This window comes from Xiphophorus maculatus, chromosome 2 (genome assembly GCF_002775205.1).
Source record: "Xiphophorus maculatus strain JP 163 A chromosome 2, X_maculatus-5.0-male, whole genome shotgun sequence".
Taxonomy (NCBI): Eukaryota; Metazoa; Chordata; class Actinopteri; order Cyprinodontiformes; family Poeciliidae; genus Xiphophorus; species Xiphophorus maculatus.
In genome coordinates, this window is record NC_036444.1 from 7,262,127 (window position 1) to 7,275,795 (window position 13,669).

General features: G+C 37.8%; 1 protein-coding gene across 1 annotated transcript; it reads right to left on the reverse strand.

The window, feature by feature from the left end:
* Nucleotides 1–185: 185 nt before the first annotated feature.
* Nucleotides 186–12,339, reverse strand: LOC102238237 (CD81 antigen). The gene is made up of 8 exons (XM_005809892.2): nt 12,139–12,339; nt 10,584–10,698; nt 3,754–3,851; nt 3,568–3,642; nt 3,377–3,490; nt 3,184–3,279; nt 946–1,029; nt 186–812 (listed from the first exon to the last, which is right to left on the reverse strand). Exons 1-8 carry the CDS (start codon nt 12,202–12,204, stop codon nt 747–749), a joined length of 714 nt encoding a protein of 237 aa, XP_005809949.1. The 5' UTR covers nt 12,205–12,339; the 3' UTR covers nt 186–746.
* Between the last annotated feature and the right edge of the window lie 1,330 nt (nt 12,340–13,669).

Here is a 13,669-nt window from a genome sequence, read left to right on the forward strand (position 1 = left end):
GCCAAAATTAGTTACACAGCCAGCTGTGTAGAATCTTAGCTGGGTATTGAGAAAACCAGCTATGCAATCTTTTTATACAGCTCATATTATATGTTGGCTGGAAAATAAGGCAGACACAAATTCCCAAATAAAGCTAAGCTCCTTCAGAAAATAAAAATTAGAAAAATCACTGTTAAACACTTATATACAGTATGACAGTTGGTTTAATTTATTAGGATTCTCAGAATAAGCAGAAAATAGAAAAGTTTTGCCTCTATTTAATATGGGAAGATTCACAAGTTAACAAATGTGAGAGTATGATTTTTTCTTTAGGTTAGAAGACACACACGCTCCAGTAAAAGCCTCCTTGCTGATCCCAGAAACACTGCAGAATAAATAACAGTCACCCTGCAGCTAGATACAACGCAAACAACTACCCAGTTAGCACACACACACAAGCACACGCACCCCCCCCCCACACACACACTCCCACACACACGCTGTCTCCTTTCTAATAAACAATAAGTTTATATACATATTACACACTCAGTAACCCTTCTAGAGAAACATTTTCCAACAAACTGAAGGGATAAAAGAAAACAATGACAAGTCAGTTACTGTCAAAATGAAAGTAATGACAGATGAGTAATATATAAACAAGATCTAATCTATAGTAAAGAGGATAATATACATGAAATGCTTTCAGTAGCACAGAAACAGATTCCTCTGGTATCAGCTGCTGTGGTTTGCTCCTGGCCTTTAAACGCTTAGTAAACTCCCGGGCTGTTGCGAATCCCACAGCAGAGCACCATGGTGAAGATCATCTCAAAGATCTAAATGCAGAAAGTGATATGATTTAATTCAATATGTCTGTCTCTTAGAGTCTGCAATGCTATCAGTGCTGACAACAGGCAATATTTATTAATAACGAAATTGAGATCTGTGCATTTTCAATCTGTCGCTCACCATGATGACGGCAACCACCAAGGCAGCCAGGCCGATGAGGTGGAGCTTCTCGGAGAACAGAGCGACGAGTTCGCTGTGGCAGCTCTGACAAGAGACAAAGAAAGGCTGGATCAAGATGCTGCAGTCAATTAAAAGATTTGTTCTGCTCTCAGTGCACAAAGTCTGTCATGGTTCACATGTAACTGAACCAAGTCAGCTGTCAAAACAAGGTGCTGGATATCTGCTGGGCATATAGGCCTGTTCACATAAAATACCATCAAATCACAATGTAAACACTGACAGTGGGCAGGTGTGCCTGCTGCTGTCATTTATTAAAGAGGTTTGGCTAATGTCAAAGTGTCTGCTTCACTCCTGTAAACTTAATAAATCTATAATATGCATCACTAAATCAGCACAATCTGACTAAACACATCAGGAACTTTTTCAGGGCTGCAAGTCGAAGCTCAAGCTGCATGCAAGTTTCAAATGATGAACGTTATTGTTCTTTATTCTTACCGGATAAACATTTAGCATTAATGCTATATTAAGCAAGTCGGTTCAAACGGCAAATTGATCTTGAAACTTTAAAGTATGAAACACAAATAAACTTGTTGTCGTCTTTTTAACTCAAAATGAGACTTTGGAGCACATCTCTCAAAAAAGGCATCATCATCGTCATTAGCATACATGAATGAGGATGTAGGAGGTGTAAAAGCACCGTGGCTGTCCATTGGAAACAAAAAGTGCTTTTTGGGGAGGGCAAAAATAATTGTTTTAATTAGGGATGCTAAATATTGGCCGTAACATTGCTATCGGCTTATATTAGTCATTTTTAATGTATCAGTATCAGTCTGATAAATAAAATTGGGCCAATATTAACAACCAATATTTACTTTAATATTTTTTCTGGAGGAGCAGGGCAGGTGGGTCATGTGGTATTTGTTTGGTCATGTGACAGTGATGCAGCGCAGGATTGTGAAGAATTTAACTGACGCTGTAGTGAAGTCAGCAGTAATTAGTGTATAAAGGGTAGTGAAATATATATTATATCAGTAAATATTGGTAATCAACCATAACACCAAGATAAATATTGGATATTAATATTGGCCCAAATTTTCAGTTTTAGTACATCCATTTATTGGTAATATGTGCTAAATTGATGTGACAATGTGTAAAATGATGGAGTGAGCGTTACAAATAAGACAACATTATAGATGCTGATTAAGAAAGGACATCTTGACTCCTCAGTGCCTGATTACATCACTTTCTCCCGACTTATTTGTGGTGTCAGTTGAAGGAAAGGTTCATCTTTAATCAATCAACATCCAATTTAATTTCCTATAAAAGTTTCCCCTTTCAGTTAGATTTCTTCTTGCTTATCCTCTTACTTGTTATTTAAAGTATAACGAAGATATATCGATTTAATGAGTTCAACAAAATTGTGCAAATATCAATGCTGCAGTTAATGATCCCCCCTTTTATGAGGAATTATCAATTCTCCACAATTCCCCTCTGCTGAAAATCTGGTTGAGCATCATAAAATGGAACAGATTTCCGCTCACACACCGAAAAAACAAAGAACAAAAAAATCCTTTTCTCCATATAAAACCATTTTTGCCCCAGGAATATGAAATAACAACACAAATTTGACTTAAATTAAAGTTTATCAGGCAAGAAAATGCATTGTTTTCTCCTGGTTTACTTTTTTATGTGTAATTTGTCAGTATTAAGCATCACTGAGTAAATTAAAAATGTCCTTCTTCCTGTTTAGCAATGATTCTTATCTGTAGCAGCAAGTACTTTCTTTAAATAGTGTTCAAGTTAAACGAATAACAAATTGTTTGACATTGTCTTGTCTCTGCAGAAATTACCTTTTGGGTCCAAGTGACATTTTGCAATTAAACCAATGTTTGATGGATTAATAGAATTTGAGTTTAGTGTTGTGCAGGGGCGTCAAACTCCAGTCCTGGAAGTTTGACACCCCTGGAGAACTTACAGTATCTATACAAGAAGGAGGCAATTAAGCCATTTGATTCTGGTGTTTTGTACCTGTGGCACATCTAAAAACTGCAGGTCAGTGGCCCTTGAGGACTGGAGTTTGACACCCCCGCTGTGGTGCAATTAAATGCTTACCAGTAAAAAACAGTCTGATCATGTGAAATTGGTTTCTGAAAAAATAGATGCAACTTACAAGGAAAAGTTGTTAAAATGATAAAACACGGCCTGTAGGAAGGGTTTGGTAGTAAGGTTTGTGTGTACCTTGGGTTTCGGCGCAGAAAGTATTCCTGAGGGACACAAGGTGGAGCGGACTTGCATGAATAGAAGAGTGTCATCGCCTTTCCCACAGCAGTTTAGCTGAAGATGAAAACCAGAGCAAAGGCATTTGTAATTACAAGGCATACTGTTGTGTTTTTACACAAACATAAAAAATTGGACTCAATATAAAACATACCGTAGTGTGGAAAGCACCCAGCACACCGATGGCTGCGTCTTTACTTGGGGACCCAGTGACATCCACAGCCTTGATGTACGCAGCGTCATAGAAATTAATCAGCTCTTTGGACATCTGTGGACAATCAGAAAACATGAAGCTGGATGACAATTGAAGATGATTTTAAGACATTTGCATTTGATTGTACATACAGTGTCCCTGTTCATGAAGCCCCAGATTGCTGCAGCCACTTCACAGGCAAAGAGGATCACCAAAAAGAAGAAAAACTGCAAAGAAGTTAGAACATATATTTAGTCAAACTTATCTCATTTATTTTATTTAATGTAGTTGCTGTTTACATAAACAAGTTGTCTGATTGGTGGAGCTGGAATGCTAACCGTTCCTAGCAGACACTGAGATTCCTGAATGGCACCGTAACATCCCAAGAATCCCACAAGCATCATGACAGCTCCGACAGCGATCAGTATGTAGACGCCTGTAAACAGAAAGTCAATTATCACGATGTCACAGCGTCTTAGCCACCACTAGGGGGCAGAAGTGTCAAAGCTAAGAGGGAGAAAACCCCCGGTGCACATGAAAGTGAGCCAAATGCTGTTTGGTTTGGGACTTCCTGGATGTTTTGTCTGTTTTCTCTGTAGAGTGACATACTATTATTTGCATTCGAAAGACAAATATCTCCCACTTCCTGAGAGAGAGGGATGGAAGTGCCTAAAAGCAGCCACCCTGACGAGGAAATCCCTCCATGACACCCTGGACTTCCACACAAAAACCCTGTCTGTGAGCTGTGAGTCACTGACCCCTGACCCACAGCATTTCTTGGGAAACATAGCAACCATGTAGGCACACATGGATGCGCAAACACACGTTCAAGCAATTAGGCATGTTTAAAAAAAGAGAGTAAAGGTCATTGTGTTGCCATCAAACCTGAAAAATGAAACTGGGTTCAATGCAGAATAAAAGCATGAATGAACAAAATAATTAAAGAAACAAAGGAGGCATAGATCATGATTTGCACTACAGCATGCTTACTCCAATAACTGTACAATCTGAGATCATTTGTACTTTTAGTACACACTACAGCACATATAACTAAAAGAATCACATATTAGTAATGCATGCTCTAAAGTCCACTATTTTAAGAAAATGTTCTTTGCTGTCCTTACTCTCTTGGTGTTTTTCTAAAGTATATATCCTCACCATTTGGTCATAGAGGCTGAAGCTAACCGCTAGTCCTACAAAGGTCAAATAAATAAACAAGCTCAATCTCAAAGCTATTGAAATGTTCTGGTCTTCTAAACCGTCTTCATGGTGAATTTGGGGGTCATTTACTCAGAAGACAATGATTATTTACACAGTAACGGGTCGTGCGGAAATGTGCGACAATAAGTTTCCTGTGAAAAAGGAGAACAGAACATATGAAGGAAAATCAATGAAATAGTTTTCATGTAAATGACTGTAATGTTTTGTGTAATGAACTTTACACTGCTTTTAATTTCATATCAGTCCATTAGTTTCGCGGTATGTGTTCCAGACAAAAACATCATTGGTGCCGCAATGCCTTCATCCTTCATTTCCTCTCTAAACACTCATCAGCTTTTTGTGTAAATAAACGTCAAACATGAAGGCAGTTTAACAGATTTTACAACGTCATTCACATAAACTTCTTTGATGTTTTTGAGATTGGAGCTTTTTTAAAAATATGGTAGAAGACAGATTCAGTCTTTGGCCGTCTCTTACAAACCGTTAGCTTCAGCTAATATGAATTTACAACGATCTAAAAATATATAAATTTCAGACTCATTCTGTTTTTATTTTGTTGTCACACTTAGATGTCTCAGCTCATAAAAACATATTTAATATCAGACAGTTTTCAATTTTAGTTTTATATTTATTTTTAAAATAGGTCTCTCTTGAAATAAGTCCCTGCATCTCAAAGAGATTTCTCTGCATAAATAAATAGAAAAAAAATGTAATTAATGATTTCATTTATTAAGGAAAATCTATTCAAACCAACCCACAAGAGCTAATCAACTGCTCATTCACAGTCACAAAACTCCATAAAAAAGGTCAATATTTTTACAATTTAGCAAAGGAAAGACTATAGAAAAAGAACACATTTTAATCTGCAAGGCCAACATGACTGCCAAGAAAAAAAAAAAAGAAAAATCCCCTTCCCGAGTTTGTTTTTCTGCCTGATGAGACAAACGTGGAGATTTTTGGAAGACGCCTGTCCCGTGACATCTGGATTTGAACTAACACAACATTTCAGAAAAATAATATCATGTTGTTAGAAATCCTCTCATGACATTTTGGGGCTGCTTTGCCGCTTGAGGATCAGACTAAATTGTCTAAATCAAGAAATAGCCACGTATCAGGTTTGGGTGGGAAAACGTTTTTGCTCGGTACCACTTTAATGCCGGGAGTCATTTTTGTTTCCATAAGCAGATTCACAGGAAGCATTTGTGCTGCACAGCTTAGATACTGATTACATCGATTTAAACAGGAAATGATTAACATAAATTGTTCAAGTGATTAAATAAAATACCTAAGAAAAGACATAATCTGTTGCTGGGATTCTGTGTATTGAGATGACTCACTTTCACTTTTTTACCGTTTCATGAACAAAGTCAAACTCGAGCTTGTTTGGACACAATAAAAAACACAGATGGGTGTAAAACATGAAATATATTTTTTAAAAGAGTAGTTCAGCCGTTTCAGAGACCTATATTCTGATTTGCAGAGAAACCAACTCACTGACCCGCTAACGAAGCCTGGCAGTGCTCACAGTAATGAACCAACGGTGACACAGTCCACCTAGCACTGTATCTCATTTATCACGCATAACCCACCCTCCCCCCACCCGCTTCTCTTTGCTTTCAGGACTTTTTTTTGGTACCAAGGGAAGGTTACCAGGGCCAGTAAATCTGCAATGCAGCAAAGGAGCCATTATTTCCACTGCCCTCCATTACTATGACAACACCCTTTGAGGTTCGGCATCTATTGAGTCTTTAAAGGAGACATGCACTTTTAGACCCCCGGAGAAGTCCATTTATTTCTTGTCTCTCAGTATAATCTCCAGAAGCTTCACTTGTCCGCCTCGTTTAGTACTTGAATAGAACAAAAAAGGAAGAAGTGATTTTCACACCATCTGAGAAGGATACCAATAAGCTGAAATAAACTCAAGATAAAAAGATACGGCTATAAATCTTGCCTATAATTTAAAAACAATTATTTTAAAAAAGCCAAAAGCAGACGGAGAAAATATGCAGTGTATCTTTGACTCCCTCATTATGTAATCCAGGGCAGTGCAGTAACCTAAAAATGATTTACTATCCTCAAAGATATGCCAGCAGTTTAAAGGGGATGCTCTACTTCTATGCTTATTTTTGTTTTTGGCCAAGAACCAGAAAACATCATAACCCTCAAACTTTTTTTTTTTTTTTACATTTTGTCACATTACAACTAGAAACTTAACCAAAATATTATGCATGCATGCAATATTCCCATGACTGATTAGCAAAGAGTAGAACACAACTGTGGAGTGGAAGCAAAAAGCAGCTGGTTTTCAAAATGTTTTTAATAAATGAAAATCTGAAAAGTTTCATCCAGGACTTCCATTTCTCTGTTCATCTTTCCATGAACTCTGACCTGCTTTCCAGTCCATGGTGAGAAACAGCATCCCCAAGGCATTACGCAGCCAACACTATTTTCACTGAACTGTAGGCTCTAAACTCTCCTGTTAGAGAAGTTACACACTGGTGGACTTTGTTGACTAATTGAGCCTCTTCTGCAGGATGTAGGGGAATCACATTTCCTACAATCCTGAGCATCCTCTTTGTAAGGCTGTCATGCAGTAAAAAAGTGTTTTCAGTCAGACACTTCTCCATATATGCCGTAAGACAGACTGCTACAGGAGATCCTTCCTGGCCACACCCATCAGAACCTACAAGAACTCTTTGAGGAAACATTTTATAGTATGAATTGCACCAAGAATTATGTTCATTTTGGAATTATAAAGTATTTTCGAACTGATTTTGAATTAAATTTAATGTGTCCACACAACACAATGAACATCAGTGCATCTCGTTTAGCTCTACAGTTTCACTTTTCTTAGTTTGTTCATTGTTGGTGTTTTTTTTAAACTGTTTTATCTTATTTTAATCAACTTTAACCTAGATGTTTTCAAAACATGCTTAATAAATACAATATTTGATTGATTGACTGAATAAACCAAAGTTTCACAAGAAGTCTGTTGCATTAATTTGCGTTTTATTGCTTGCAAATGGATCTCTGATATTCAGAAGAGCAGTTTAATGATGAATACAGCTGTTTACTCTCTTGTTCTTAGTGTCTATGCAGAGCTTCTCATTCCCTGGCTCTGAGTTTATGTGTATAATACAAACATGAGCATTATAAGGATTTTTCTAATTTTCCTCACAGCAAGCTAAGCTCAAAAGTTCAACTATGAAGGAGTCAGAGGCCATGGCACAAACCAGACAACTGCCACCAGTAAGGTTCTCAAGTGCTGCAGCAGAGGTGGGAGCGTGTGTATTTCCAGTCTTACATAAATACCACTTTGGTGTGCCAGTAAGCTAAAAAAACACCCACTTCAAACTCTAATTTGAGGGATAATGTGCACATGTATGAGATTATTTGAATTATGCTAGGGCGTATGTTGAAGGGAGGGCTAAAGAAATGAAATATTCCCTTGATCTTGCCTGGGTGGGCCTTCCTTGCCGCCACTGCTTTAAAATCATGAGAGTGCCTCCTCTCCACTATAAAAAGCTTGAGTTTGACTTTGTCCCATATACTTACGGAGGGGGTAAGTATGGCAGAACAGCAGGAGCCCAGATGTAAATTAATGGTTTTACTGGAGTTCACCGCCGCAGCAAAACCAAGATCATGTGGCTTTGAAATACTTACATCATGTCATGTTTTACTGTTTAGGGAGCTGAGAGCAGTGGACGATGGCAACAAGATACACACTGTATGATCTGAAGAAAACTGAAGAGCATTTGCCACAAGATGAAATATAAGATACAGAGAAAAAGTGAGCAACAGAAGGCACAGTTCATGTTTATATCTCTGCACCACTCTCAAAGGCAGTGTTTCTAGACTCCACATCTGTTGCAACATCTGTCTGAAGCATCTGGCTGCTATCAAATGATCACCCAAAGAGACTGAAGGAGACTCAGAACCTAAACATGTATATAAAAAGTTTTTAATTCAGAAATGATCACCTACGGTGAGGTCATGGGATTGAGTGAAAGCTGGTTGTAACCACTCTTAAGGCGAGACGCGGAAATACGCAGGTCCTGTTTCCTATTGTGAGAGGTCGAGTCAGCCCACACGTTTCTAATTATATATTTTAGGTGACTGTAGTAAGACAGCTCTTTCTCTGTGTTAACAATTTAAAATAAAGACATAATTATTAGATGTAAACTTTTTTAGATCAACTAAATGATGAGGGGTGTTTTAGCCTCCAGTAAAACATTTCAAAATGAATAGTAATAAACTTTTTTATGTAACCACTGCATAAGTGATTTTGTAGTAATGATTCCAAGGCTTACATTCATTTCTCCTTCCCTCTATTCCAATGGGATGCCAATCTGAGAAGCTCATCAAACTACACATAAAAATTGTTGATGTGATGTTACATTTTAATTAATGAATATTTTACTTCAACCATTTGTTTTATGTTTTAGGAATAATTAACAATCATGTTAAACATAATATATTGGAATATTTACTGGTGCCATCTAAGCACTTAAACTCATTTTCATAAGATGCCAGAAAAAGGCCTTGGCCCCTCCCCCACGTATTTCAGCCCCCTGCTGATCATCTCATCCTTTAGCTTACAGCTAAGACAAATTCAGCCTTAAGGAAAGGTTTCCAGACACAAAAAATAAGAACAGCGTTGGTGTGAAAATGAAAAGAGCACAACCTATAATTTATGAAAAGTGTTCCTGTCAAGCAGATAACTTCACCAATTATGCAGGAAATAATTTTGGCACTGGCTGGCCAAAACAGCAACAAAAAAGTCTCCACCTGAATTTAAATGAGCAAATAGTTGCTGCATGGAAAACTGTCTTCCAGCTGGTAACAAGTTAATTAATCCCAGCTAATACAATGAGTTACTTTTCATTTCTTTAACAGTGTGGAAAGATGCATCCTGTAGTCATGGAAAAGATGTTAGCTCGTTTAAGACGAGTCAAATCATTGGCACCAAGCAGAGAATACATCTAAGGAGATTGTAGGTGCGACTAAAATTTGGTTGAGAACTGTACAATACATTGCTAAAAACTGGAAGGACAGTGGGGAACCTTCTTCTGCGATGAAGAAAAACTCCTGAATGATTGTGATCAACATTTGGTGGAAACAAAAGTAGAACTCAGAGCTACGAAAGTAAGAGCATTTTCACACCCAGAATGTGAAGGGCACTCTCTGTTGCCATAAGAACAACACTAAACATTGAGGCTAACTGGAGGAAATCTGCTGGGGAGCACAAAGACTGGACTCTGGAGCGACGCAAGAAAGTCATGTGACCAGATGAGTCCAGATTTACCCTCTTCCAGAGTGATGGGCTCATCATCAGGATAAGAAAAGAGGCAGATTAAGTGATGCAGTCATCATTACTGGTGTCTATTGTTGCAGCCTGTGGGGGCAATGCTGTCATATGGGGTTACTGCAGTTAGTCAGGTCAAAGTTCAGCAACATTACGAGGTCTAATCCCATCCGGGGATTGTTTCTTCCCTGTTGACACGAGGATATTTTAAGATGATAATTCCAAGCTTCATTGTGCTAAAATTATCAACGTGTGGTTCAGTGAGAAGAACACATGGATCGGCCACCACAGAGTTCACACCCTAACCCTACTGGGGATCTTTGTGATGTTCTAGAGAAGGCTTTGCACAGAGCTTTCCCTTCATCAATACAAGGTCTTGGTGAAAAATGTATGCAACACTGCACAAAATAAATGCCCATGACTTGTTGCAAGCACTTTGAGTATGTCTTATTCATAATTTACTTTACTTTACATATCTGATCTAAGTGCTGTGAACAGATTTCCTTTAGGGGTTTTGGAGTACATGGGTCTAACTGTGAAGGCTTGCTGGACTTTTAAGATGTTTATTTAAAAAGAATACGTGCCTGTTTGTGTTGGTCTAGAACATAAATTAGTTGCAGTTTTACTGTGGTGGATACTCACTGATGTAAAAGGTGCTCGGCGCCTGCTGGCCTTCAAACTGAAGTATGAGGAGGTTGCTGGTTTGACTGTCATGGCGTAACCACAGGGCCACTCCTAAGATCACACCTCCGGCCAGCTGGCGCAAATGGAAACAGGCTTTAATTATTCATTCTCACATTTTATCTGCCTACTGTAACCACACCCTGAGGGAAGATCAGAGCCACGTATGAACATACAGAAAAATACAAACAATGACATTTGCTTGAATTAAGCAAACGTTCAAAATTGTCTTCTAACTTCTTTCTCCCTTTGTGCTGAACTCCACTGTGGAGCTGAGGTCTGAAAGAAGAAAGGACATCCTGACACCTCAGTGACCTGTGGCACAGAATGTGCCCTCACAGCATTGTTTGCAGCCAAATAAGCAAATAAGTATTTTTTAAAATCTTTTTAAACTTGCTTTGTTTGCTGTTCTGTAACCAAAAAAAAAAAATCTATCAACATTTTATCCTAAAAGCCAACTGATCGATTGGGGTTGTTTGCATGTCTGTGCCAATATTCAAGCTATATCAAGAAATCTATCCCCCATTCTTATCTCTCTCTTTTTTCCCACCTGACTGGTCACCATTGTTCCCAGAGAAACAGGAAACTCAAGTCACAATGTGAAAAATAGCCAAACGAGGAAGACGGGGCTCAAGAGCTTTCACATAGACGGGCACAGCAGCAAAACCAACAGAGGAAACAGCCAATCAAGTGCGGCCTGTCCAGGATGTGGTGACTCCTTGCTCATCTAAACAATGCACTGCTGCTGTATGCTCCAAATGGAAACTTCAATATAGGACCTATAGGTGAATATCAGTGTAGGACAATTTGGCAGATAAATAATAAAGCTATGTTTTCTTTTGTAACCCATGTGTATTTGAACATATTTTAAGAGTAAGTTCCCATAGAAAAATTAGTTGAAATCACCAGAAATGGTGAGATCTTGGACATTTTTGAGGTTTGAAGCAAAACTCTCTCCAAAAATCAGATCAATTGGTCAGTTTTAAGTGTTTTTCAGTGTTATTATATCGTACTAAGGGCAAATCTGTTGTTTAATTTTCGAAATGAAGCTCTGTATCTATTGTGTTCTTCCTGATCTTGACCTAAAGAAACAACAATGACGGATTTTAAGGAGAGTTTATAAGAAAGAGAGATGATAAGAATCTCATCCCACTGAGAAGTCCTGAATGATTCCCTCCCAGCTTTTGGTAGTCCTGCCTTTGAGTCATCAACAAACTTCTTTCCAATGAACTTCCTCTACTTCTGAAAGTAACTGTTGACAAAAGAAATTAGAGCTTTTCCATCTTCTGTCTGATCAAGGTATGAATAAATTTTGCTTTCTCACTACATCCTGTGCTCACAAAGAGCACAGGATGTACAATAGTTCTCAAAGTTTAAAGATCTCATCTGTTTAAATATAAATATCAAGGAATTAAAACTTAATCGTAAGAAAACATTCTGTTTAAAAAAAGCAAGAGAAACTAAACAACTCAAACATCAAAGATGTTAAAAAAAAAGTAAAGTAAGATTGACTCACCCAGAAAATAAAATTAAAGAAGAATAACATATATTTTATGCATTTCGTACAGCCCGCCACAGCCATTGTTGCCGCTTCTTTTCAGCTTGTCCTTCTGCTCAAATCAAAGTCTACTTTCAGGGATCACTCAGATTTTATTTGAGCCAGCTAAAACAGAAAACTCCTCCTTCATAACGAAGAGTGAAAACCGAGACGGGGATCTGCCCACCAAGTGCAGCAGACAGGACAAGGCAGAGAGGAAAACAGAGTGTGGAGGGAGGGAGCCCCATTTCCTTTCAGCAGGGTTAGGATTCCAGATGCAAGTTAGATTTATCCAGATTTATCCAGTTAAAAGTGTCACATATAGAGTGGCTTGCAAAAACATCTGGAATGTTTTTACATTTCGCCTCAACCATAAATTTGTATTTTATTAGGGTTTTACGTGGATCACCACAAAGCAGAGCACAGTTATGGGTAGAATGAGAGGTGTATAGCTTTTATTAAATTTTTTTTTTAAAGTGGATACTTTTAAGGATAACCTTTTGGTGCAAGTACAGTTCCAAGTCTTTTGGTGTTTTCTTCTACAAAACTTTCTCATGTAAAGACTGAAATATTTGTTCATTCTTCTTCAAGTCAAGTCCAATCTGACTTGACTTGATTCAACTCAGGTCAGACTGGCAATTCTCAAATGCCTGTCACAAATTATCCATTGTGACCCAGTGGTCAAGTTTGAAACTTGACTTGACCACTGGGCCATCCGAACACACGGAATTGCTTGGATGTGATCCATTCATTGTCCAACATTAAGGTGAACCTCTGTCACTCTCTACAATGTATTTTTTATTTAGTCCTTCTCCATCTTTTCCTTCCAGAGCCATTCACCTTCCTATAAATTAAAGGTGTTAAATACATACATATGACACACTTTTCTGACTTTTTTCTGAAAATGTTTTTAAAACCATGCATAATTTTCCCTTAATTTGTATTTTCTCTACGCTGGTCTATCACATAAAATCAAAATATAACGTAATGTGTTCTAAAAAGAACAACAACAACAAAACTCTTTGTTATCCAACGTCTAAATCCTCTGTTAAGGACTAATATGTGAAACCACAAGAGAACTGGCAGACAGTGTTCACAGTTTATATCTCCCCCATTTTCAAAATGGTTAATTCCTACAAGTCAATGAAAATAAGTCGGAAGAAAGAAAGAAAGAAAGAAAGAAAGAAAGAAAGAAAGAAAGAAAGAAAGAAAGAAAGAAAGAAAGAAAGAAAGAAAGAAAGAAAGAAAGAACGAAGGGATTCTGTTGATACTAGTGAAGATGCTTTGCAAATGCAAATATAGCGCCCTCTGCTGTCAAATAAATCTCAAACAGAAGGCTTGTAATTATTCAGCAGAAATGCAACGCATATTTTATTATTCAAATATTAAACATAATTATTTTCAGTCTTTGCATGGACTGTCTATGCTCTTAGTGAGTTTCGTGATCTTGATGTAGATCTGCAGTCTGAAGTCTAATATATGTTTCTATTTAAATCCCACAGAAGGTAAG